Source organism: Acomys russatus, chromosome 28, assembly GCF_903995435.1.
Source record: "Acomys russatus chromosome 28, mAcoRus1.1, whole genome shotgun sequence".
Classification (NCBI taxonomy): domain Eukaryota; kingdom Metazoa; phylum Chordata; class Mammalia; order Rodentia; family Muridae; genus Acomys; species Acomys russatus.
Genome location: NC_067164.1, coordinates 18,032,754 through 18,060,012, shown reverse-complemented (window position 1 = coordinate 18,060,012; position 27,259 = coordinate 18,032,754). Strand labels below are relative to the sequence as shown.

General features: G+C 47.5%; 1 protein-coding gene and 1 non-coding gene across 2 annotated transcripts; one reads left to right on the top strand and one right to left on the bottom strand.

Moving 5' to 3' along the window:
* Positions 1 to 889: 889 nt before the first annotated feature.
* Positions 890 to 21,723, top strand: Sdad1 (SDA1 domain containing 1). Its single transcript, XM_051170316.1, has 22 exons — positions 890 to 1,080; positions 2,486 to 2,590; positions 2,977 to 3,075; positions 3,238 to 3,348; positions 5,244 to 5,315; positions 5,390 to 5,490; positions 6,680 to 6,737; positions 7,509 to 7,583; positions 8,122 to 8,223; positions 9,735 to 9,804; positions 10,914 to 11,017; positions 12,101 to 12,158; positions 13,974 to 14,032; positions 15,283 to 15,359; positions 15,948 to 16,045; positions 16,146 to 16,222; positions 16,806 to 16,932; positions 17,761 to 17,852; positions 17,994 to 18,184; positions 18,285 to 18,369; positions 19,482 to 19,643; positions 21,264 to 21,723. Exons 1-22 carry the CDS (start codon positions 991 to 993, stop codon positions 21,309 to 21,311), a joined length of 2,061 nt encoding a protein of 686 aa, XP_051026273.1. The 5' UTR covers positions 890 to 990; the 3' UTR covers positions 21,312 to 21,723.
* LOC127211135 (U6atac minor spliceosomal RNA) lies at positions 7,101 to 7,222 on the bottom strand. The gene has a single exon (XR_007833410.1). It is a non-coding gene; the product is annotated as a U6atac minor spliceosomal RNA (small nuclear RNA).
* Positions 21,724 to 27,259: the final 5,536 nt, after the last annotated feature.

The following is a 27,259-nucleotide window of genomic DNA, read 5'->3' as shown; positions in this document are numbered from 1 at the left end:
ATGGTTGCGTTTTAAATACATATTCATCTGCATGATTTATCCAACCCACACGATCACTTACATTCTTTATCCAAACCGTGATGAATTGATAGGGAAGATTTGGAGGGGGAAATATGATCAAATATATTGTAAAAAATATTTTCAATGAAAAAGAATGTTGAGATAATTAAACCTGCTCTTGTATGTTGTGGCGCCCGCGCCACCGCTGTACCAAGTCGAGGGCGAGGGACTGCGGATTTAACTCATGCATGCACACACACACACACACACACACACACACACACACACACACACACACACACACACACACACACACACTAACACAGCGGGTCCTTCGTGCTAAGAGAGCAGCAGCCGCAGCACCAGCCGCAACACCAGCCCCGGCAGCGGTTTATTATTCTCCCTCCCAGAGTTCCAAAGAGCCTTCTTATGGGCAGCAAAACAGGAATCCTCCTCCCAGGTGAAATCCCTCAAGAGGTGATGGCACACAGGAGGACAAGTCTCGAGGAAGGTAGGGGCGCGTTCTCAGAGCAGTAAGCATGACTAGCAGCTAACCAAGATAAACACAGACATGGAAGCTGCTAGAAACAGGACATGAAACAGCAAGACAGGCAAGCAGCCCAGTCTGGCCTGGTTCCTACAATATGTGAAAGAAGAAAAAAAAAAAAAAATACATAGCTTTAAAGTTCAGATGGTGTTAAAAAAAACAAAAACAAAAGCAAAAACAAAAAACTTGGTGATAGTAGTAGCGGTTGCCCAACAGCAGGGGCCGATAGCGTGCAGACACTTACAAAGCATTCCAGCAGGGCGGATAAAGTTTGATCCTCTGAGACTCCCGTAGCTCGCTACGCCCTTGCCGAGGGTCCCCACGTGCTGCTTCCGGTTACACTAGGAAACACGAGTCCGAGCTGCGGCGGGGGACCCGGCCATGAATGACGGAGGCCTACGTTTTCTAAGAACCGCTCGCCAGGGAACCCATCTGCCGCCACCATGTCCGGCAGGAACAACAACAAGCTGCCCAGCAACCTGCCGCAGTTACAGAACCTCATCAAGAGGGACCCGCCGGCCTACATCGAGGAGGTGGGACGGGGGTTGGGGATGGGGGTGCTCCCTGGGGGCCTCCCGTAGGCTTCCGGGGACCCTCGGGAGGAGGCGGGGTATGGGGAGGGAACAGTACTAAGAATTCTCCTCGCACCGCTCGCAAACATGCTGCCCGGCCGACCCCACCATCACTTCAAACACTTTAAGACCTGTTGCCCCCGGGTTTTATCCGCCCACCTCGCCGAGGTGGGGAGCTCCGGGCGAAGAGACTGCGCCCACCCGCCGGCCGTCCCGTCTCAAAAACTCGAATTAGTCTCGGACGTGTGTGTTGGACGTGCTCGCCACAGACTGGCGCTCTTGCTCCGGGAGTCCTCTACCCTTTTTGCGTGTCCATTAGCCTTGGGTTTGTTGTTGGTTTGGCTTGTGGGGTGGGGGCTTGGGAGTGGGTAGAGGTTCGTGTATGCACACACATTTACTCATTGGAGGTCACAGGAGGATGTGGGGTACCCATTCTCATCCTTTCCCTGCTCCTGGAGGTAAGCCAGTGTGCCGTAAGGCCCAGCAATCCTCCTGTCTCCACCCCTGACACTGGCTTTATAAAATGGGTGCTGGCATCAGAGCTTAGAGCCTCTGACTTGCACTGCAAGCACTCTTGGTTTTTGAGACAGAGTTTCTCTGTGTAGCCCTGGCTGTCCTGGAACTCTCTTTGTAGACCAGGCTGGCCTCGAACTTACAGAGCTCTGCTTAGCTCTGCCTCCTAAGTGCTGGGATTAAAGGTGTACACCACCACTGCCCGGGTCAGCAAGCACTTTTAACACTGAGCCATCTCTCCAGCCCTGGCTTTGATTCTTCCTTTTCTTTCCCCCTTTTCATTTAAAAAACACGTGTGGACAGCTTGCCTACATGCAAGTGCTCCTAACCACTGAGCTGTCTCTTGAACCCTGCCTTTGATTTTTAACATGTCTTGTCTACAGCTCCAACATAGAGCGTTACTGGGTGTTTAAAGGGGTGACTTTGACTAGATGGCTTTGTGTCCTTGGATCTACTTCACGTCTTCTGGCCTGGCCTGGCGTTTTTATGTGCCCTTTATACAAAGTCATGTGATGGTCAGTGGTAGAACAAGGCGAGAATCTGAGTTTCTGACCACGCGACTTAAACCTCTGTTGTAAGGCACGGGTCTTCACGTGAGCCATGTGTGCTTGAGATTTTCCAAAATTCATTTGGAAAAGCGCAGAAAAGGAAAAGGGAATGTTTTAAGAGCTGAGCATGTGAGTTGGTGGTAGAGGGCTTTCCTGGCATGCATGAAGCCTTGGTTTTACTCTCAGGACCACCAAAAAGGATCAATGTACTATACCTAGATGTGTTCCTCTGTGCCACCGCAAAGGCGTGTGCCAGCCTGTTACTCCGTGTAAGAGTGTGACAAACGCCATTCTTTTCCCCACAGTTCCTGCAGCAGCATAATCACTATAAATCCAATATGGAGATTTTCAAGTTACAACCAAATAAGCCCAGCAAAGACCTGGCAGAGCTAGTCATGTTCATGGCACAGGTAAGAAGGTAACCCCAGAGACAGGTGGGCGCACACGTGATTTGCACCGGTACCCTCACCCCGCTCTTTCCGAAGCATTCCCTCTTGAGAATCTTATTTTCTTCCTAAGATGTGTTAGAGGACTTTGAATATCAACAGAGCCAAACAGAACAACAATCATCAAAAAAAGGTTTTTTTAATTCATCATATAGGCGAGTTCTTAGTTGTGCCACATACATTTTACAAAAGCTACCAGAACAGTGAACGTAGCAGAAAACAGCCTGCAGGGAAAGCTAGTGATGGAGAGTCCCCTGCCTCTGTGAACCGACCGTTCCCTGACCTTGTGACTGTGCACCTGCAGTTGGAGGAGCCAGGCTGTGCCTGAGAGCGGCCCTGCTTTGTTACAGATTGGCCACTGCTACCCAGAGCATCTCAGTAACTTCCCGCAGGAGCTGAAGGACCTGCTCTCCTACAATCACACTGTCTTGGATCCAGACCTCCGCATGGTAGGAGAGTCACACTGTGCGTGGGATGATGCTGGGGAGGCATGAGAGCACCTTCCAGCCGAACCTTCTGGTGCCTGGGTGAGGGCAGAGATGGGATGCACGTGCTATGTTTTCTCTTCTGATTAATTTTACCATCCTCTTTTGCTGTGTTTTTCCCCCTAGACGTTTTGCAAAGCCTTGATCTTGCTGAGGAATAAGAATCTCATCAACCCATCGAGTCTGCTAGAGCTCTTCTTCGAGCTCCTGCGCTGCCCGGACAAGCTCCTACGGAAGGTGAGGAGCGAGGCTGGTCCCGCCACCCATCTTCCCGGGCGGGCGCAGCAAGTGCTTTTGTTTTTGTTTTTGTTTTCAACACAGAGTTTCTCTGTGTAGTGTTGGCTGTCGTAGACTCCCTTTGCAGACCAGGCTGGCCTTGAACTCACAGCAGTCTCCCTGCCTGGCCTCCCGAGTGCGGATTGCAGGCGTGCACCACCATGTCCAACCACAGCCAAATTCTTCACCTCTTTGTTTGATCCAGTGAGAGATTTGGCTAGTCCTTTAACGGGAGGACACATTGTGCTAAGCAGTTAGCATTAATAACAACATTTGCTGGATGCTGCTCTGGACTAGACATCAGTCTCAGTGTGTTTACTTACAAATCTCCTGAGACGGCGATTGTTACAGCCTTTGTTGTAAATGCTTTGCAGACAGGTTGAGGCACAGGATGAGGGCGTGTCTTAGGTCAGACAGTGCCCATGTAGTAGGGCTGCGTTATAATCCCAGGCAGCCTGGTTCCAAACCTGATCTCCTTACGACTGGGTGTATGGAACAGTTACTCAAGACATAGACGCTCTTAGCTGGATCCAGACCCACACAATATAACTTACCGTTCTGTTGCTGTTAGCTTAGGAAACAAATTTCAGAAAGAAAAAATACCTTAAGTTTATATTCAGTAAATTAATCCCTCATGCCATTTATTAAGGCTGCTACTATTTGATTTGAGCATTGAGTTCTGGTCTAAGTTGTGAACTGAAAATGATCCATGGGACCATGTTTTGTGTCATAGTGATGTTGACATGCCTTGCGTTCTGTTAGGTGTTTGCTTCCATTAAAAAGTGTTGGAGGTGTCAGGTAGTGGTGGTGCACACATATTATCCCAGCACTCCGGAGGCAGAGGCAGGCGGATCTCTGTGAGTTCAAGGCCAGCCTGGTCTTGGGAACTGAACCCAGGTTCTCTGTAAGAGCAGCTAGTCCTGTTAACCACTGAGATACCTCTCCGGCCCCCCCCCCCCCCCATGGACTCGCTTTGTAGACCAGCCTGGCCTTGAACTCCAGAGATCCGCCTGCCCAGGCCTGTGCCAACACACCTGGAGCCCTCTGTGCCTTTTGTTTCTTGGTTTCCAGCAGTGCTGGAGACTGAGTCCAGGGCCTGGCGGTTACTCCAAGTGCTCTTTCACTGAGCAGCCTCCCAGCCCTGGAGTTTTTCAGACAGGATCTCACTGTGTAGTCCAGCCTGACCTTGACCTAGCTGTCCTTTATGCAGCCTCCCTTAAACATTCTTTCTGCCTCAGTCTTAAGAATGGCACACTTCCCGACGTTTCACTAAGTGCACTCACACATTATAGGGTTTTGTGGCCAGCTTGTTGTACTTAACATACTATTTCAAGATGGATGTGTAACCCAGGTGGTGGTGGTGCACCCCTCGAATCCCAGCACTTGGGGAGGCAGAGGCAGGCAGATCTCTGAATTTGAGGCCAGTTTGGTCTGCAGAGTGACCCTGTCTGGGGTAGGGGTGGAGATCAATGTACATTACATGTGGTATATCTGATTGTGTCTTTTTGGTTGCTAAGTATTCCGTTGTATGGCTCTGTCGCGTCTTTGTCCTTTTTTTTAGAGAATGGGAGTTGGGTTGCTTCTCCTTCTCGCCTGGTGTAACTGAAGGAGTTATGCGGATTTGTATAACAGGCATGGTAACAGGTTCCTTTCTCTAGGGGGGGACTTGTTCATTGACAGTTCCGTGTTTAACGCCTAGAGGGCAGACTTACCCTCTCAGTGGCTCTTGAGTGTGCTTACTTTGCATCTGGTCTATTGTGGAATGAAATAGGAAAAGCAAAGTTGTCCTGTGCGTTTGTGCTTTTCTCCAAGGTGAGAGGTGCTCATAGGCTTAGCCATGTGCTTTATTCCCCCAGACCCTGTACACACACATTGTGACTGACATCAAGAACATCAACGCCAAACACAAGAACAATAAAGTGAATGTGGTAAGTGCCCTTCGCTTCCTGTTCTGAAGCCTGGTGCTGGCCGGGCATTGAGTCTCCCTCCTCTGGCTCTGCAGGTGCTGCAGAATTTCATGTACACCATGTTGAGAGACAGCAATGCGACTGCAGCCAAGATGTCTTTGGATGTGATGATCGAGCTCTACAGAAGGAACATCTGGTAACACATGCGGGAATGCCTCTCATGAGAAGTAGACATATCTTCACTCATGATGAGTGCAGAGCACATAGATAAATGTGGCTTTTGTTGGTGGTGATTTTTTTATTTAAACTCTTACACTCTTTAATATCCTTCTGTCTTACGTTGAAGTTGGGCATAAAATGCAGAAGCGGTCTGATTGGTTGGTTCTTTTGTCTGCTCAGCACAAGCTAGCATCATCTGGGAAGAGCCGTCAGTTAAGAAAATGCCTGCATCAGATGGCCTGTAGGCAGCTTGTGCTGCACTTTCTTAATTGATAATGGGTGTGGGCAGGCACAGCCCCTGGTGGGCGGTGTCAGCCCTGGGCTGGTGGTCCTGAGTTGTTTAAGAAGACAGGTTGGAGCTGGGTACTTGGGAGACAGAGGCAGGCAGATCTCTGTCAGTTGGAGACCAGCCTGCTCTACAAAGTAACTCGAAGATAGCCAAGGCTATAAAAACCAGAAAGAAAAAGAAAAAAAGAAGACAGATTAAGCAAGCCATGAGGAGCAGAGCCAATAGGTAGCACTGTGCCACCACCTCTGCTTCCTTAGTGATGGAGTGGGAGCTGAAATGAGCTACTTCTTTTAGCTGTGGTTAGGATTTTTCTAGATTTTTTAAAAAATAATTTTTTATTTTTTTTTCCTTGTGTGTATTCAGGTTGGCACATCATGTTATACGTGGTGGGGCGGTGGTACAGGCCCAAGCTTGCCATCGGCTGCCTTCCTCATTTGCTCTCTACCTTATATATTGAGATAAGGTCTCTCACTTGAGCCTAGTTGAAGGCAGTTGAATTGGTTCAGCCAGTCTAGCTAGCTGTGGGGATGTGCCCCTGCACCGTGCCCCTGGCATGAGTGCTGGGATCTGAACTCAGTCCTCATTACTCACACAAGCACTTTCCCCACTAGCCGTTTCTCTAGCCCTGGGTTTGCTATGTTGTAGTTTTTCCATCTGAATCTTTGTCACTTTAGTTTTGTTTTCATACATGTACACTGGGAGGGTTCCTGGGCGACAATTGTTCTTCATCTTGATGGCTTCAAGCTCTGTGGCCTCACCCTGAGCTGGGGTTAATGAAGTACTCTACCTGTGCTGGCTCTTCCCTGTAAGTCCTAGAATTGACAGTCCTAATGTCCTAAGTGCTCACTGTTCCCTTTTGTGCCATTTTCTCTTCCAGGAATGATGCCAAAACTGTCAATGTTATCACAACTGCATGTTTCTCCAAGGTCACCAAGGTGAGCTGTAGGGCTATGCAGAAGTGGAGATGGGTGTGCCAGCAGGAAATGCAATTATTTATGACATCATGCTTTAAAAATCCTGTAGTTCTGGTTGTCACCTCTAAAGCTTGGGACAGGAAAGCAACTCTGTAAAGAGAAGCCCCATCAAGCCCAGCTTAGGATTTTGGCAAAATAATGGCAGCAGTTTGCCTGTGATGCCTGACTTTTCTTCTGTTGGGCTTGAGCGCAGTTGAAAGAAACTCAAAGACAATGTCTGACTTCTAAGAAGGGTTGTGCTGGCTCTCCTCTTGGGGAGAGCCATCTACCCAAAGGGTGACTTGTTTGTTTAAATCACAGTGTTCTTCGAGAGACACAAGAATATAAAGATAACTGTTAGATGCCACAACCTGGGTGCTGGTGCCTTAACTACATGCGTTGTTGTGAGGCTTGAGACCCTTTCATCTTCGTCAGGGGGAGAGTTAACCTCTCCTTTCATATGACATGAGCCTGACTGCTTTTTATTTAATAAATGTTGATTTTGGGGGTGCTGGGGATGGAACCGATAGATTGCCACAAGCCATATCCCTCTCCTTCATCCTAGTTAAACATGTTATTGCATATTTGTGAAACGTTTTAAATTGTGACAAAGGAGTAGTTAGGCTCCCTCCCACCCTTGGAGGTGTTTTTTCCCTTCAGCCACAGCAGTGCATGCGTGCAGGGTGGAATGTGAACAGGAGTCCACGTTTGCTGTGAGCTGGATGAACTGATGCTCTTCTGCTTGGTCTTTAGATCTTGGTCGCCGCTTTGACGTTCTTCCTCGGCAAAGACGAGGAAGAGAAGCAGGACAGTGACTCAGAATTCGAGGTGGGTTTAATGCAGGCTTGAGACGTGTCACGGTTCCTCCTGTGTTGCTTCTCTGAGTTCAGACTGTAAGACCTTTAGAACAAGAAAAATTCTGGCAGTTTTTGAGGTAATGCCAACATCACAAAAGTAGGGAAGAGAGGGGAATGGTATTGCAGTTTCTTTAAAATCAAGATTTGTGAATAAAATTTTTCTTAGAGAAGTAAAAAACTTTGGAATAAACGTCCTAAAAATACATGACACATAGAAAAATACATATATACAGATATCTACACAAGCACTGCTGCATAATACAAACACACAAGACCACATTCACGGTAATGAAGTTAGCTTACTAAACAACCAGACATCTGTAACTCCAGTTCCCGGGCACTCAAGGCCTGTCGTCTAATGACCGTCTGCCCGCACATGTGAATGCACACACACATAATTAAAAATAAGATAAACCTTTAGGACGAAAGGGAATGTGGTTGAAAGGCTGGTACACTGCTTCTGTGCAGATTTTCTTGTGTCCAGTTTCCCAGTGTAGTTTGTTCATCAGGATGACGGACCCACGGCGAGAGACCTGCTAGTGCAGTACGCCACGGGGAAGAAGGGCTCCAAAAACAAGAAGAAGTTGGAAAAGGCGATGAAAGTGCTGAAGGTGAGGCTTGCGTCTGGGAAGTTCGTAGGAGCCTAGGAGTGTGGAACGGCGTGGGTTCTAGACAGCACTTTTCAGGCTGTGAGAACAAGCCTAAGCCATGTCTGAAGAATTGTAAGCAGCGATATTTTAGATGAATAGGTTATATTTACCTTTGACAAAACTGATTTGAATAAATTAATCTGATTAACTTTATTTTAACTATCATTAGTTTAGAGTCTCAGTATTTTCTTTCTCTCTCTGTCCATCTGTCTCTCTCTGTCTGTCTATCTGTCCGACTGTCTCTCTCTGTCTCTCACGCTCTCTGTAGGTATTAGAGTTGATGTGTGTGGCTTTACTATGTGGGTTTACTGTGTGTACGTGTTGGAGGCTTGCACAGGTGCATGTGAGCATCAGGTAGGATGCCCAAGGGCACTGTTGGGTGTCTTCCGCTGCTCTGCACCTCACTCTTTGAGGAAGCATCTCTCACTGAATGCGGCCAGATTGGCTGGTCAGTAAACTCCAGGAATCCACCTTGTCTGCCTTCCCAGAGGAGGAGTTAGAGGGCGTGCCACCACACCCCACTTGGCCTCTGAGGATCCAAACTCATGTCCTCAAGCTCACATGACATCTCCTGGCCTCTATGTGCTGTTAGGGTTTCAATCTTTGAGTTTCCTTAAGTCCCATACATTTTAATAGCTGGATATATTTTCAAAGCTTTTTGTTATTTTAGTGTTGTTTTGAGACAGGGTCTTACTGTGTAACTCTGGCTGGCCTCAAACTCACAGAGATCCACCTGCCTCTGCCTCCCAAATGCTGGGATTGAAGGCATGCGCCACCATACATGGCTTCTCAAAGCTTGATTTTAAAAGGAAAAAACCAACTTTAGTTCTTAACGATGAAAAGAAATTTTTAGATCAAAGAGGTTTGACTTTCTTTTAAGCTAGTGTAATGAGGGCTGGGAAATGGCTCAGTGGGTACGAATGCTGCTATGCAAACATAGCGACCTGAGTTCAGGTATCCAGTACAAGCCAGATGTGACTGGACATCTGTAACCCCAGTTCATGGGAGAGGAGACAGATGGGTCCCTGGAAACTGGTAACCAGCCAGTGTTCCTGGAAAACAGCAAGCTCCAGGTTGGGTAAGAAACGTTGTCTCAGCGAGACTCTGCAAAGAGTGTCAGAGTGGGACACTGGCATCTTCCCCTGTTGGGCACACAGCACACAGGCTGTCTGTTGTCAGGGCACACGGCACACAGGCTGCCTAACTGTCTTCAGGGCACACAGCACACAGGCTGCCTAACTGTCTTCAGGGCACATGGCTTACAGGCTGCCTAACTGTCTTCAAGGCACATGGCACACAGGCTGCCTAACTGTCTTCAGGGCACATGACACACAGGCTGTCTGTCGTCAGGGCACATGGCACACAGGCTGTCTGTCTTCAGGGTGCACAGCACACAGGCTGTCTAAAGGACTGGCTAATAGAAATTCAAAGGAATTCTGAGCAAAGGGGTTTTTTAATGTTTTCTGTTTCAGAAACAAAAGAAGAAGAAGAAACCAGAAGTGTTTAACTTTTCAGCTATTCACTTGATTCATGATCCTCAAGGTACCTACCTATAAGTTCCTTATTGGCCTTGTTGCTTCCTGCCTTCTTACTCCTGTTTTAGATCAGTATATCTTAGTTGAATCACCCAGGAAACTCTGATTCATTAGGGCATGGGTGTGACTTTGGAGTCTGCGCTTCCAAGAAAGTCCAAGTAGATTGGCTGCTGGTGGTCTGCAGACCACACCCTCAGGTGCAAGCTGTGTGCAGAGTCCCTGTAGAGGTTAAAGCACACATGTCTCAGGAATCTGTATATTTGAGAATATGTATCTGTATACATACACATATGTGCATGGAACAACAGCTAATGAAAAAAGGGCAGGGCAAGGTCCATGGGAGGGTTTGAAGGGAGGAAAGGGAAGGGACAGTATGAGTGTGTGTGGTTTTTAATATGATTGTATTATAACCTCAAATTTTATTTTAAAAATAGATCTTAGGAATTCCGGGCTGAAGAGTTGCCCTAGTGGATAAAAGCACAAGCTGTTCTTGCAGAGGACCCAAGTCTGGTTCCTAGCACCCACAGCAGGTGGCTCACACTGCCAGCCCAGTTTTAAGGGACCCAACACCCTCTTCAGGCCTCTGTGGGCACCTGCACACCTGTGCACATACAAATATAAATAAAAGTTAGCTGGGCGTGGTGGCGCACGCCTTTAATCCCAGCACTCAGGAGGCAGAGGCAGGCAGATCACTGTGAGTTCGAGGCCAGCCTGGTCTACAAAGTGAGTCCAGGATGGCCAAGGCTACACAGAGAAACCCTGTCTCAAAAAACCCAAAAAAAAAAAAGTTAAAAATATTCTCTGAAAAAAGGTTAAAGATCACCTCGAGTGGTGGTCTGTGCCTTGTCTTAGCACTCAGGAGGCAGAGGCAGGCAGATCTCTGAGTTCCAGGTTGTCCTGATCTACAGGGCGAGTTCCAGGGCAACCATGCTTGCATAGTAAGACCTTATTGTAAAGCCAATCAACACACACACACACACAAACTCGGGCTCTTGAGGATGAGCTCGGAGATCCGTATTTGGTCTTCTCACTAAGGTGACTTCACACTCCCTTTCCTGTTCCTACCAAGTACTGCTCTGCAGCACGAGCCCACGGTTGCTCTCTGATCCTTTCCAGACTTTGCAGAGAAGCTTCTGAAGCAGCTGGAGAGCTGTAAGGAGAGGTTTGAAGTGAAGATGATGCTCATGAACCTCATCTCCAGATTGGTGGGAATTCACGAGGTGTGAACTGTTGTTCTCTTGGGGGTTGTGAGGGGTGGGAATTCACGAGGTGTGAAGCCACCTAGTCCCCATTTTTGTGAGGGGTGGGATGGCTTGGTGAAGGAAACAATGTCTCATTTTAAACCCCACACCATTAGCAGTTAGGGTCAGCAGGAGATCCAGCCTTTCTGTCTGAAAGCAGCTGTTTTTATTCCCACTGTCTTCCCAGTGCAGATGAATACTGATCTGTGGACATTCAGCTCACATGTAACTGTTCTGTGCTCTGTCTGTACTTGTTAGTGTTACATGCATATTCCTGAGCCAGGATAAATGGCATCCTTCTGTTGCTTCTTGCTACCCTTCATGGTGCCTAACCCTTTCTGTTGGCTTGTAGGTGTCTCTGGTAGGGAATTGTCTCCAATGCTGGGTCCACTGGGTATTTTGTATTGAGTTAGATTGCAAGAGCTACTTGTTGGTGTGTGTGTGTGTGTGTGTGTCTGTGCCTGTGGGTGTGTCTGTGTGTGTCTATACTTTTAGAAAAAGAGTACCAAAAGTTGAGGCCACAAAAAATTGTGTAATGCCCATAAAACCAGAAGAGAGCTCTAGATCCTCTGGGACTGGGGTTGCAGATGGTTGTGAGTCACCATGATGGTGCTGGGAACAGAGCCCAGGTCCTCAGGAAGAGCAGCCTCTTGCCTGCCCACTCTCCAGTCCAGTTTTCTGACATGGCTGTCCTGACTGGCTCTGCCTCAAGATGGTTGAACATGTCGCTTTCCTGGTTAAATGCAGAGCACAGAGTCCTGCCTTCAGTGCAGTTGAACTAGAGGATAGGGCGGTCTAACAACCCAAGTGCCGCTCAGCTCTGCCCTGTTGTGGGCCGGGGCTTCGGTACCAGTACTGGTCCTGGTCTTGCTTGTCTCTCCGTTGTGGTAAGGTGCAGGGGAGTGCTGGGAGAGAACCCTTGCCCTGGTTACTGGGGCATTGAGGTAGCCTGTGGCCAGACTCCATATTGACACACAGTGAGCCAACGTGATGAAATACAAGATGGAGGATGAAGTGCCATGCCGAATAGATAGTAAAGTCGGTACATTCTTCTCTCCACAGCTTTTCCTCTTCAACTTCTACCCTTTTGTGCAACGGTTTCTGCAGCCCCACCAGAGAGGTAATCTGCCTGTGCGTCTCACCCTGAGTGTCTCCAGATGGAGTGGAGAAAGAGAGATGGAGTGCTGAGGCAGGCGGATTAGGATTTCAGGCCAGCCCCATCCACATCCTGGGTTGGAGGCCAGGTTGGGCTGCATGAGAATACTTCCCCCTACAAAAAGATGAAACAACCCCAACCTTCTCTCAAAATGATCAAAGAGGACAGAGCCTGTGTTTCTTCCTTAAGTCAGCCGTGGCTTTATTTTTCTGTTCACTCCAAGTAGTGGTTATTTTTTAAAGCAACAACAAATTGGTTTCTCAAGCAAGTCTCTCAAGCAGTACCCACTTCAAGCCGCTCACTGTCAATGCTAACTGCAGCTCTGGAGAGTCCAGTGCCCTCTTCTGGTACTCGTGGCCACTGCACTTATGTGCACAGTGACACACACACACACATCACTATGGTTTTTTTTAATATATTAAAAAAAAATTATTCATTATGTATACAGTGTTCTGCCTGCTTGTGCACCTGAAGTCCAGAAGAGGGCACTGGATCACATTACAGATGGCTGTGAGCCACCATGTGGTTGCTGGGAATTGAACTCAGGACCTTTGGAAGAGCAGGTGGCACTCTTAACCTCTGAGTCATCTCTCCAGCCCTCTTAATAAATTTTTTAAAAAGTAAGTTCTTGGTTGCTTTTTAGCAAGTCTCATTGTAATATAAATTCTCCTGTCAAAAACTCTAGTTTTGGGCCTGGAGAGATGGCACAGGGGTTAAGAGCACTTACTGCTCTTGCAGAGGACCTGGGTTCGCTTTCCAGCACCCACTTGGTGGCTCACAGCCACCATGGGCTTGTGTGTGTTCTCAGCAATGACACAGAAGCAGGGAAAGATGGTGGTTTGTTTTGCCTTTGCCACATAAACAAAAAGGGAATGAACATTTGAGCATCTGACATGAACTTGGCCTTGTGCTAAGTGCTGTCCGTACATCATTGGGTCAAGTTATTAAGTGACCTCTGAGGTATAGAAAGTGTCCAAGATCATTTCAAATAAGTGACAAGTCAGCATTTAACTCTCTTTCCAAAGGCCTCCTCCCTTTAGTGTTGTTTGTTGGCTGGTAGTGGCTTTTTGTTTGTTTTTGTATTTTTAGAAACTCTCACTGTGCATTCTTGGCTAGCCTGGAGCTCCCTGTGTGACCCAGGCTGGCCTTGGGTCTGCCTGCCTCTGGCATGCACCACTGCACCCAGTGTGATGCGTGTATTTGGAGCAGGGTCTCTAGAGCCCAGGCCTCCTGTGTGTTGCACTTACAGGCATGAGTCACTGCCTGGCTCCAAGGCCTTGTTTGGCTACGCTGCCTCTTGGGAGAGGGCATGTGCATATATGTATATTTTAGTTCGCTCAACAGATGATTGTGACTTGTTGAGTTAATTTGGAGTTTAAGACAGGGTTTTGGTATATAGCTCCAGCTGGTCCCAGTCTCAGGATCCTTCTGTCCCTGCTACTACTCTCAAGGGCTAGGATTACAGCTGTGAGCCACACACAGCCTTCTTTGTGGTTTCTGTGCCTGAGTATACTATCCAGGTCAAGCATTGGAAGAGAAAAACAGTACAGGCAATAGCAGGCATGGGGGCAGATGCTGTGTTAGACTGTAGGGATGGGGGGTGGAGGGGCTTTCTGGTAAGGTAGCCGCTGCGCAAAGGCCTAAAGGAGACGAGATAGGTAGGGGTTGGGATTCGAGTAGATAAGTTAAGTGGCAGTTACTTAATAGCTGAATTTGCTTGCTGTGTTGCTGGAGGCAGAGCGACAAAGGTGTGTCCTTTCTCGTCTTTTGTTTTTTCAGAAGTCACAAAGATCCTTCTGTTCGCTGCACAAGCCTCTCATCACCTAGTGCCTCCAGAGGTGAGAACGCTTCCACTGACCTCCAGACTGAGTGTGTGCAGTGGTGCCACCATTAGGCATATTAGGTTTCTTTCCAGAGTTGCTGTCTTTCCTGTTTGCTTCTTAAATGAACAGAGGGGACCTAACTCCTAAGGAGATATACACAGAAGCTAGGTCTATAGTTCACAGAAAGGAACAAGCCTAGGGCTGTGACCTTGTTTATAACCAAGTTCTGTGACTAGGAAGGTCCAAGGCATTTGTAAATCTTGATTTTGTTTAAACCTAGTAATTTCTTTGATTAAGAACATTGAATTATCCTGTGTGAAAGCAAAGGGTTTTTTTTTTTTTGTTTTTGTCATTGTTGGAAACAGTGTAATAGAATGCATGCAGTACAAAAGCAGTAGTGGGGCCTAGAGAGGTGGGTCAGAAGGCCCAAGCTTGGCTCCTGGACCCAAGTTAGACAGATCACACACTGCCTGTAACCTGCTGCAGGTGCTCTGGAGTGCTCGCCTAGCCTCCGAGGCCACCAGTACACATGATACACACACAGATACATACACACGTAAATTCAAAACAAAATTCTTTGAAAAAAAAAAAAGAAAGAAGAACGTTTGGGAGAAGGAAGGGAACAAGTGAACGTGAGTAGGGAGTCCACTGTGGAAATGAAGGATAGATACCAAAGAAATGGCATGTGTGTGGACAGGCCATAATGAAACCTGTTACTTTGTAAGGAAACCTAAAACATGAATTTAAAAAAAACAAAACAGAAAATCACATTGTAGGCGAGTCATAAAGCTCAGTGGGTAAAAGTACTAACCACAAAACAGTGAGAACATGAGCTCAATACGCAGAACTCACTTAAAACTAGTGTGTGTCTGTAATCCTGGCACTCGTACCAAGCAGGAAAATCTCCCCAAAGAGCAAAGGCCAGCCAGCCTGGAGTGTACAGCTCCGTAGGAACCAGAAAGACCGCTTCAGTGAAGATGAGAGCTGTCTCCTACAAGCTGCCCCTTGACCTCCACACATATGCCCTGCTGTGTATGCCCATGCACACACACATGTGTACACTGCTGCCGCCGCCGCCACCGCCGCCACCACCCTGTCTCACCAAAACACACACACACACTAGAATATTGAAATGTTTTAAGGAAGCAGTGTTAAAGCACAGTAGAGTTGACCTTACACACTGGAAGGCTGCCTCTGCACTGCGGAGTCTGCTGTCCCCAGGAGGCAGGCCTTTCCCTGACTCACCTCTTTTGTTTCCAATTCAGATTATTCAGTCAGTGCTCATGACGGTGGCCAACAACTTTGTTACTGACAAGAACTCTGGAGAAGTCATGACCGTAGGGTACGTAGACCATGCTAGGGGACAACATTTTTAATGTGCCAAGATGACAGTTAAGCTGTGGGTGAGGGTCTAGAAAAGCAGTCTTCTCAGGAGGCTTTGTATTTTGTTTATTGGTCAGAATTCTGACTGGGGAACCGGATAAAAAATACTTGTCCTATCAGCCATGTGATGTTTTGCAGTTTTTATTCTTATGAGAATGACTGTTTACCAACCAAAGGTTTTCTTTTCTTCTCAGTGTGGACTTGTCTTATGCTGGCACAGGTCACTTGTTAATGAATCCAGGAGACCTTCAGTAGCCCTTATGTAAATGATAGGCTAGCAGTTGCTTTGTGTTCCCTTGCACACTGCTGCTGCGGTACCAGCCCTCAAGACCTTTAACCCTTCCCATCTGACTCACGCCTTCCCTCACTGCCATGTTGTGTTGTGCCCAACACTGGTTGCTGTACGGGCAGAGGAAGAGTGACTGTCAGGGATATGAGTCTGCGGCTGATCGCCCTCACATTCTCTGCCACACCAAGGGCTGGGGGCCTAGGCCTGTACAGTCCAACCTAGTACTCCTGCATTTTAAATTCATTTTTCCTTTTCTAGAATCAATGCTATAAAGGAAATCACTGCTCGATGTCCTCTGGCCATGACTGAAGACCTCCTTCAGGACCTGGCTCAGTACAAGACACACAGAGATAAGAGTGAGTGGTATGCGTTCTCTGCGAGGCAGGGAGGAGCGGGACTCGCTTTTACCTCACTGTCTTTGCTTCAGATTTTCTAACCGAAGGTGGTGGTTTGTAGATGTGATGATGTCTGCCAGAACCTTGATACATCTCTTCCGGACACTGAACCCTCAGATGCTGCAGAAGAAGTTCCGGGTAGGTGAAGCATACTAGGTCGATCTAAAGGCTGTGGTCTCAGTGTGGGAGCGCAGCGTCTGAGTTCCCGTGCTGGATCAGGGCTGCTTCCCTGGGGAGTGTGTGTGGTGCGAGTGCGTCTGTTCTTCAAGCTTAGGATGTACGCGCTTGAATTCCCTGGTCCTCAGCCCTTGCAGCTGACGTGTGCTCTGTGATGACAGCCGAGTCCCAAAGGCCTGCTTGGCTGTTTGTAGTTGACAGTGTTGGATGCTCTCAGCGGATTGGAGCCAGCAGCTGATGCACAACCCAGCCAGGTGCTGCCTCCCTCAGCAGAGGGAAGCGTAACACAAAGCCATGGCTGGCCAGGCTTGACACGGCAGAGCAGGTCATTATGCTTTACAAAAGCCCGTTCCTCAGTTTCCATCAAAAGACAGAGACGGAGCTGTGCTCTGCCAGGGGTTATGTTATTTCCTGACAATGTAAGCTGGTGGCTTCTATTATTTGACTACTCAGTTTTTAAATAGTGTTCTCATCCTAGAGGGCCTTTCATAATGAACTTTTAAAATCTACGCACCGTGTTTTTACACGGTTTTCTCTTTTTTAGGGCAAACCCACTGAGGCCTCCATCGAAGCAAAGATACAGGAGTATGGAGAGTTGGACGTGAAAGATTACATTCCAGGAGCGGAGGTTCTAGAAGTTGAGGATGAAGAGAATGCAGAAAGTGGTGAAGGTTCATATTCATACCCTTTGCCTTGCCTTTCCTCTTGCTGGGCGCGAGCCCAGGCTCCACTCAGGCGAGGGGAGCTCTAGCCCTGCAGCTGCCTGGCAGGACTGGGGAGCTTTTCACGTGTAGGTGTGTAAGAGCTATGACGCCCATACGTCCTGGGCCACGCCAGGGAGTTGTCTGCGGGTTCCTTCCCACCCGAAGCTTTCTCTGTACTGTACATAACTGAACTTGTTTCTCCTCCATTGTGTAGACATTGGGTGAGTCAGTGCTGCAGGCTCGAGTTCAATGTCTAGGCACAGCTTTGATGAACTCGGGTCACTGGACAGCAGGGGAGTCCTGACAGATGGGCGCACCATGAATTCAGTACAAGCTGGGTTTGTTAGCGTGTTTCTTTTCTTTTCTTTTTTTTTTTTTTTTTTTTTTTTTTTTTTTTTTTTCCCTCTTTCTTTTTTTCCTTTTGAAACAGGTTTCTCAGTGTAGCCTTAACTATCCTGGACTCACTTTGTAGATCAGGCTGGCCTCAAACTCAGAGTTCTTTCTACCTGCCTCTGCCTCCCCTAGTGCCGCCACGCCCAGCTTTCTGGCATGTTTCTTAGCTGAGAGTCTGTTCTTTGAACTGTAAGGTTTTGGCTATTAATAGACACTTAGTCAATGCTAGTCCCCTTTCTTAAATTCACTAAGATGTGGCAGAGGACAGCAAATGTCCCCCAGGTGCCAGTCAGTGGGGTATGTGAGGTTATCACCTTCCTTTTCAACATTGCTGATTGTCTCGACTTGCTGTGACCACTCAGCATGAGGGAGCAGCACATCAGTGAGTGCTCTTTCCCACAGATGGGTGGGAAAGTGCCAGCCTCAGCGAGGAGGGGGAGGATGGTGAGTGGATCGATGTGCACCACTCTTCTGATGAAGAACAGCAAGCAATCGTAAGTCCGCTCATCCTCGCCAAGTGCGCCATTCTGGTGCTCCCCCGGATGCCGTTTCTGCTAACCCATGGTAGAATTTAAGTGCCTAAGCTGTCAGTTAAGCTGGTAACCATGTATCCTTTTGGCTGTGTGCTTTTCAAGACCAAGAAACTGGACAGCATGCCCATGGAGGAGCGGAAAGCCAAAGCCACGGCCGTCAGCACCAGTCGCGTTTTAACGCAGGACGACTTCCAGAAGATCCGCATGGCCCAGATGAAGAAGGAAATGCATGCTGCCCCTGGGAAAGCCCAGAAGAGGAAATACATTGAAATCGACAGTGAGGAGGAGTCCAGGTGAAGATGGCACATCCCAGACCTGCAGTCAGCGTGCGTGGCAGTAAAAGTCAGAGAAAGAAATTCCATCCTCATCTGGTATTGTTTTCCCTCCCCACAGGGGTGAATTGCTGTCTCTTCGGGACATTGAACGCCTTCACAAAAAGCCCAAGTCTGACAAGGAGACAAGACTAGCAACTGCAATGGTGAGTGGGGCACACCATTCTTCCTTTTGCAAACAGAAAGCAAATAAAATGACTTATAATCGCCAGAGTGTATAGCCATAAACTTCCCATCTCTCTCATCCTTTAAAGGTAATATAGTATAAAATGTACCATTATTGGGTGTTGAGCTAGGTACGTTTTTGTGTTTTGCTTTGAGACAGGCATGATCTTGTGTAACCCACAATAAACCCAGGCTGGTCTAAAACTTCAGTTGAGGATGACTTTGCGTTCCTGGCTCTCCTGACTTCACTCGGGTGGCTTATAGACACGTGCTGCCATGCTTGGCTTATGCAATGCTGAGCATAGGACCCAGGGTCTGTGCCAAGTGGACATCCAACCAACTGAGCCACATCCTAGCCATAATTAGATGACAGATTTGTTATACTTTGTTTTTTTTGGTATATTTTTGTTAGTTTTGTTGTTTGGTGTGTTGTTGTTGTTGGTGGTGGTGGTGGTTGGTTGATTTTTGTTGTTGTTAGTGGTTTTGAGACAGGATCTCTATGTGACTGTTGCTGTCCTGGAACTCGCCATGTAGACCAGGCTGGCATTGAATTCAGGGATCAGCCAGTGTCTGCCTCCTGAGTGTTGGGATTAAAGATGTGCACCACTATGCCTGGCTGTAAGATAAGTTTTGGCAACTGTATAGCCAGCCATGCAACTACCACCCAAAAGAAAATACAGAGGGAAAAAATGAGGTGTTAAGGCTTAGCACACTTAACTAAAGCAACAGGAAAGTATGCAATAGTTAGAATCGGCCTCTGGCCTACGTGGTTGCTGCTCAGGTTTCAACTGCTTTCTGTCCCCTAGCTGCTGTGAGGGGCCGTGTGTTTGCGTGGACACCCATTCAGATAGCGTAGAGTGCAGTGTTCTTTCTCCTCTGTGCTGGCCACACACTGATGTCTTGGGCCTTCCAGAAATCACGCTGAATCAGGACGTTTCCTTTCACTGAGCTCCAGCCTTGTCTTAGTTGGACTGAGTCCTAGGTAGCAAGTGCTGTGTTTGGTCCCTTTCTCATTCTTGGTGTCCAGTAGAGTGCCTCGTAATGCCTGAGGTATGTTATTATACACTAATCGCTAATCTTTCTGTGCCAATAGGCTGGAAGGACAGACCGAAAGGAGTTTGTGAGGAAGAAAACCAAAATAAACCCCTTTTCCAGTACCACAAATAAAGAGAAGAAAAAACAGAAGAACTTTATGATGATGCGATACAGCCAGAATGTCCGGTCAAAAACAGCGCGCTCCTTCCGGGAGAAGCAGGTGGGTTCAGAGTGAAGCCTGGGTTCTGAGAAGCCTTATGTTTGGCGCGAGAGGGGTGCCTTTGAGGACCACATGCCAAGTGTGCTTTGGGATCCAAGCAAGCGCTCTGAGGCTGGGAGCAGTCAGGGTGGGAAAGACTCAAACCTGAGTTGATAGAGTCACTGTGTGACCCGTGGGTAACCCAGGATCTTCTCTGTAAGCCAGAGAAGCAAGCTGTATCCCCTTTGAGGTCCAATCCCATGCTAAAGAAGTCCTCGGACCTTGAAGTAGATTGAAATGTGGGGCTTTCCAGAAGGCACTACTTTGTAGGAATAGCTCAGGAAAGCCGTGCTCCAACACAGTTCTGGGTTGTGATCTCTGTGTCTTTTCTCAGAAGGCATTTTCTGTTTACCAGCCTTTGGCATTTTGCTTTATCCGTTATAGCTTGGCTGGTTTGCTCCTTTTGTGTTAAGGTGGGCTCTTCCTGTGTGACCTCACCCAGGCTGGATTCACTTGGAGATGCAGTTGCTTCAGCCACCTAGGTGCTGCTTTGCTTCAGGATCGCAGGCAGGCATGCACTCCCATGAGTGGCGCAGTCTCCTGCTTCTCTCGGTGGTGAACCGTAGACAGATAGACGTGTAGCTTCCTCTCCTGGGGGCATACCAGAGTTTATCACGGCCACGCTGAAGCAACTGTAGAAAACCAGTTCCAGGCTACGTGGTCTCTGAACTCTTTCCTGGTAGCTAGCCAGCAGCGGCCTGCCAAGACTGTGCTGGGCAGCTCTGGGACTGCACGGGTGCCACCACCTGAACTCTATGTGTCTGTTCTTATCCTTGGCCCTGTCCCCATGTTTAACATGTGTAGATAAAGAAGTGATGGCATTTCTAAATGAAGGCTCTACATTTTGTCACATAGTTGAACTGACTTAAGTTCCTCCCTTCAGAGCCTTCCTAACATCTGAGGTTGAGGAAATCGCAGCCACCCTGTTGGCAGCCTGGCTTCAAAGAAGTTCAGTTTAGCTAGGGCATCCCTCCCCGCTTCCTGTTCTATAGAAGGCCCTTTTTAGCATGATAGAGGATGGCCTTTGATTCTCATCAGTGCCTTATTAACCATTTCTCTCAAAGAGTAAACAGTTTTTAAGAGCTTTGAATTTATATCTGTCTCAATACTTCACTTCCAGTCAGGACTCTGAGTCTCTGTGTATATAGACAGAGTTGGGACATTTAAAGGAGAAAAGGAAACGAACCAACCAACCAACCACCTCGCTCAGTCTGGCTAAGGAGGGATTTCTATCTCTTCCCAGTGTCTTGCTGGCTACTGTGCTTACACTTCACTCCGCGACACACACACACACTTAAGAGCCTGGATTAACTAGGAAGAAATATTTGTCTTGAGCTTAGTTCCAAGAGTTTAGACTCCTAAGCTTCAAGTCTGAGCCGTTAAAAAGAAGTTAGAGGTGACGGATGATGTTACTTGGCAGCAGCCGCCCTCACCCACTCAGCCACCTCGCTGACCTGGATTGGCTCCTTTAGGGAAGGTTTTTATGCTAGCTATGAGCCCAGCGGTTCTTGTCTGGTACCTTCATGACCTGGTTAGTGTAACGGTTCTTTCTGTTGACATAGTCCCTCTCTTCTCTTGCAGCTAGCACTACGAGATGCACTTTTGAAAAAGAGGAAAAGAATGAAGTAACTTACCAGGAAGTTATCCATTCCTGCCCAATGCTGTGTCTGTCAACATTGCCAACAATTAGTAAATATTTGCTAACATTAAATAGTCAAGAAACAATTATATATTTTGGAAGCCACAGTAACGTTTGTAGCAATTTGATATTTTTAATTTAGAGGTGGGGATGGTGGGAATGTGAAACGTAAATTGTAGTGATGTTAAAAACTCATTTGTAACTTAAACAGAAATACTGCGTGTCCACTAATTGTCGCTGCATATGTAGCTGAGTGAGCCACAGCCCTTGCCTAAGGGCAGATGTATATATGGTGTTTATAGTTAGCTGTAAATAGTCCCCTGGTAGCAGTTAGTCCACATTCCTGGGGCCGCGGGGCTCCTGGACTAACTGTGCGGGGATGGGAGTTACCCATGCCCTTCAGTGAGGCCAGGGTTACAAGAGTAAGAGCTTCTTCCTTGTAAATAGGCTTTCCTGCTGAAACAGGCCCCTGCTGTACAGATGTGGGTCCACAGCTGAGCTCTACTATTTGTATTTTATTTTAATGTAAAGAGTTTTGGCTAAGACCTCATTTTTAAATTGCCTTAAGTCTAAATAGTGATTTTGAAGTGACGCTATAGCAGGGTGTGGTGGCACGCACCCATAACCCCAGCACTTGGGAAGCCAAGGCAGGAGGCTCGTGGTTTAGAACCAGTTTTGGACGATGTACTGAGTGAGTTCAGGGGCAGCCTGGGCTACATTGTGAAACCCTAATTCAGAAACAGAACCATCTCTGAGCTTTCCATTTGAGTTGCCTGCCCTGCTGTGTGTTGGGGTTTTGGTTGCTGTGCTGGGGATGCCCCCTAGGCCCCCGTGCTTACTGACAGTAAGCGATTCTCTGCCGCTGAACTGCACGGCCCTGTGTGAGCGCCTGCTCTTCCCGCGGGTTTGGCCAGTTCCCTTTCATTGTAAACTCAGCCCATTGTTTGCCTCTTCTCAACCAAAGCTTACAGGTTTTTAGTGCCAGATGGGCGTGTACAGTGATGTGTGCGGTGAGCACTCATGAGTCCATTGCAAGACCCAGCCTGCATGCACGCTGCTGGGTTTAGAAATAGTGTGGTGCCTTTTGCCTCAGATTTCTAAGAAAATGTTCATGTTTGGATTAGAGGAAAGGGCAGTGTTCTGCCCCTCAGAATTGGTAAGCAGCTTCTGGTGTTTGCTTTCCCTTTTTCCTTGCTCTGTTCAGTTTCTGAGTTCAGCTTTGGTTTTCCTTTTCCTGTCACTTTCCCCCATGGTGCCTAGGTCACTGTTAGGGGCTTGCCCATCAGCTGTACCCCAGTGCGGCTATGGACAGAGTGGCCCGTGCAGATTTGTGTGTCAGACCTGAAATGGAGCTTTGCTTTTCTTTGTGTTCTTCACTGGGTGTCTGCTTACGCCTCGTGCCTGGAAACCTCTTGAAAGGCTCACAGCTGTAGCTCTGCTGTGTGGCTTGTTGCTGTTGTAACTCCTGCCCCATCTCCCAGCTACTGGGATTTCAGGCACACGCTACTGCGTCTAGTTTCTGGGCTGTTAGGGGTCATGCCCAGGGCTTGGCATATAAATCAGACCGGTACATCATGACCTGTGTGGCATTAGCCGCCTCCACTAGTTAAGAACCATAGAGGACGGAGCCTTACCTGCTCTCTGCTGTGTCCCTGGTGCTAGCTAGGTGTCTCCTATAGTGTAGAGGGCACAGCTACTGTTTGAACATGTGGTTTAACTCCTGCCTGCCAAGGCTGCTGTCTGTAAACGTTGTGCCACCTACCTCTCTTTTAGTAAATTGTGTTTTGGTGGTTTTTTAGGGGAGGAGTATTTCTTTCCTCCTTTCTTTTAGTTATAGTTGCTATGTTTATTTTAACCATCAAATCCAGTGTTTAGGCAGCTAGTTTAAAATTCATATTGAAAACAATAAAATACATATTGAATGTCCACTGTGAATAAAGCACTACTAGGTGTTTGTGGCTGCACACACAGTGTTTGTGTCATGTTGAAACTTTTAGTCCGTGACGTGTGAGGATATAGCTGAGCGTCACCATGCTCCAGTCACTTCACAGTAGACGCACACCCGAGTCTCACACTGCACAACTCACACAGCTTCTGTCGCACAGACTCCTGGTGCACACGGTGGGCAGCACAGCACTGTAAAAACTTGTTCCTGGGTCCTATGGCTAAGTCGACATGGCGTTCATACAAATTTTGTTTATATTCATATTCTAATTAATTGAAAATTTATAATGTTCACATAGTATTACATTGAAATTCTAGTTTAAGATGTTTAATTGTTCTGAGTGTCCTGTTTAAGCTATTTTAAGTAACGTACCTTTACACGGTACATAATGTTATTCTCCCAAGTAGTGCCCTCTCGTTAGTTCCTTGCTGGTTTTGGAGTGTGTTTCTTGACTTAGGAAAGCTTTACCAACCCCGGCCATGATGGTGCACACCTTTAATCCCAGCACTCAGGAGGCAGAGGCAGGTGGATCTCTGTGACTTTGAGGACAGCCTGGTCTACAGAGAGAGTTCCAGGAGAGCCAGGGCTGTTACACAGAGAAACCTTGTCTCAGAGGAAAAAAGGAAGGAAGTGCAGTGACAAGCCACCTATAATCTAGCATTTGGGAGAATGGGAGGGTGGGGGGTGCGACATGCTCTGAGTTGAGGCCAGTCTGGACTACGTAGCAAGATAGCAAAACCCTGTCTGAGGGGAGGGGAGGGAAGGAGGGTGTGAAATGAGGAAGAGTAGAGAGCCTGAGTACAGAAGAACGTTGTCAGCACCTGGAGCTCCTGGAATAACCCTTTCCTGTTTGTGTCTGGCTCCAGCCTACGTAAAGCTGCGAAGGAAAGAGAACACAGCTGTTTCAGAGCAGTTGAATAGCGTACACATCGGTCTGTGTGTGTAAGGTTCTCTCTGTGTCTCCTGCTTACACGGCTGTCTGTCTGAGTGAGGCTCTGTGTCTTTTCCTGCAGATTCTGCTTGTGTGCTTTATCAATCTCATCTCAGTGTGTAAGTGGTTAAAGTATGAGAAGTATTAATATTGTAATCCAGTACACGTGTAGGCAGTTATAAAAAACATACAGGAAATGTGCCAGATATTCGAGGGGGGGTGGTGTTGGGATCATGTATAAGTTGTATTTTCTTTCTACTTTCTAAGTCTTTCACAGTGTTTGTTTTTACTTGTATCATTGTGTGAGAAACCAAAAGCAAATGAGATGAGGAATAAAGGTATGTGGCAAATCATTCTTGTGAAATTTCTCTGTAATTAGGAGGAGCTCTCCCACCCTCTCATAGTGTCAGATGTGCGTGGAGCAACTGGTCTAGCACTGAGTTCACTTCAAGCTTGGTGTTCAGAGGTGTGTGTCTCCCCTTCCTCATTCTTTCCCCTGGCTTCCTGGTGTCTAGAAACTTCCTCTAAGACCCTGTCTGCGTCCTGCCAGCAGTACACAATGTTGTCAAAAGTGCCATTAGCAGGGCCTGGAGAACTGGCTCAGTGTGTGTTTGACTCCCAGCACCCACATGGTGGCTTACAGCTAGAGGGTCCAATGCCCTGTTCAAGGGCACCAGGTACACACATAGTGGGCAGACAAGCATGCTGGCAAAACACCCATACACATTAAAAAAGCTCATAATCTCCTTTTTAAAGTACCGTTAGGACAGTTCTTAAGGAAAATACTGGTTTACAGTTTACACATCGTCTAAAAATAAGCTTCAGGTCAAACCCACTACAAGATTTTAGTCAAAGAAAGTGATCCAGAATATGGCAAGAGCTGACGTTAGTGGTTCCCGTGAACTTGTACAAGAAAGCATGCATTTGTGGTCCTTCCACTGAAAGTAACAGGAAGTTTATTTTAACTATTGTAGCCAAAGAAGAGTTTGTCTCCTGTAAGTCTGGATGTGGACAGAGGACACACAGGGCGCAGCTGCTGGATGATGCGCTCAGGATCCTGGGTCCCTTTTCTGCTTTGTCAGCCTCAGGATGCTGAGGTCGGTCTCGGATTTAGAATGCTGGGTCCCACACAGGTAGCTGTGCGGCCACACGCCCCTCATCTTTGCACCTCCAGGTCTCATCTGAAGAGTGCAGCGTGCTCGGTCCTTAAGCCCAACTTTGATTCCTCTTCCTAGGCAAGCAAACAGTCCACAGAATTCCTCCAGCACCGTAACCAAGTACACAGCCACTCCACCAACAAGAGGAGGCAGGAAAAAGGGCTCTTGACCTCTGACCCCACAGTCACCCCAACAGAACAGGGCTGCTTTCTAGCCAGGAGGAGGGAAATGGAGCGTGAGTGGTGTCACTTTCCATTTCCAGCTTTCTGGGACGTGGTCACTGCAACACAGTGCTAAGTGACAAGGATAGATATGTCTCTAAAGCATGGGCGATATAATGCACTGCAGGTAGCTGGAATATTGATCACTTTCTCCTTGCTGGGACCGAATATCTGCCAAAAAGCAACTTAGGGAAGATCTATTTTGACTCCCAGTTTGAAGGGATACAACCTTTGTGGAGGGAGTGGCATGGCAGAGGCAGCTCCCTGGTGCCAGTGTGTGGCTCAGATTTCTTCCTTCCAAGGACCAGAAGGCAAGCCCAGCCCCCCCCCCCCCATTGCACCAGCCCACTCCTCTGGCCAGCCCCCAGCACCTAAAGGTTCTCAACCCCAAAACCCACCACTAGCTAGTGAGCCTATGGGAGACATTTCACGCCCAAGCCATCACAGTTCAACTGTTAAGCAACATTTGTTGGTGAGCATGGATGTGTGTGGTGTCCACCTACAATCCCAGTGCTCATGAGGCTGAGATTGAAGGGATGGAGAATTTAAAGGCCAGCTTGGGCTACATAGAGCCTGTCTCAAAACATACACAGGGCCGGGCGTGGTGGTGCACGCTTTTAGTCCCAGCACTCAGGAAGCAGAGCCAGGCAGATCGCTGTGAGTTCAAGGCCAGCCTGGTCTACAAAGTGAGTCCAGGACAGCCAAGGCTACACAGAGAAACCCTGTCTCAAAAAACAAAAAAAACAAAAACCACATACAGGAGGTATAAACACTGGTAATGTGAAAAAAAAAAAGTTAAGCTGTGTTTAAAGCAGTATATGGTGTGTGTGTGTCCAGTGTTAGCTACTTTGTGGGTTCTTCCGCTCTTCATCCTCTTTTCTCCCATTCTGTCAACCCCTTATTAACATTAGAGGAAGAGAAAACAGGATAGAGGAGAAAGGAAGGAGATCCCTGAATAAAGTCAGGGGTTGGGAAAGGGTTAACATTATCATTAGACTACTTCCTGCTGATTAGGAGTTTTGAGTTCCTTGGGGCACATTTAATCTTTGCAATCGGGATATGCAATTTCTTCTTGTTTCTTCTTTGCCCACTACCACTTAACAAACCCAGGCCAACGACAACCAATCAGCAACCCCACGCCCCAATTCCCTCTCAGGACCCTAGAGCATTTATATACTCTTTGAAAAGTCCCCAGAATTCCAAACCACACAATCGCAGAAACTATCTGCAGCTGGCAAAATCATGCCCCTGCCAGAGCACAGGGCAAATCATAGTTAGCTGCTGCAAAGAACCTCATCCCCACACCTGGCATTAAAATAAAAACATAGTCTTATATTTCTTTGTTTTTTTTAAAGAAACCAATATTTCAGAATTCTCACTACACATACACATACTGATATTAAGGCATTTGTATTAATCTCTGAAATTGGAATATGTTCAAATTTTTTGCATTCCTATGGCAGTTTTAGCATATTGCTCTCGCTTGCATATTCACAAACTTGGTCTCAAATCCTCAGTTGTCACCTGTTAAGACCGCACAGGCGCCAGCATCCAACCATGGAGAATGAGGCTTAATAGCTGGTAAGAAAGTACGAGGGGGGTGGCGGGGGATAAGATAGTTTAAGCTGTTGTCATAACAGAGATAAAAAGGCAAGTACCAGGGAGTGGGTGTGTAATGTAGCTA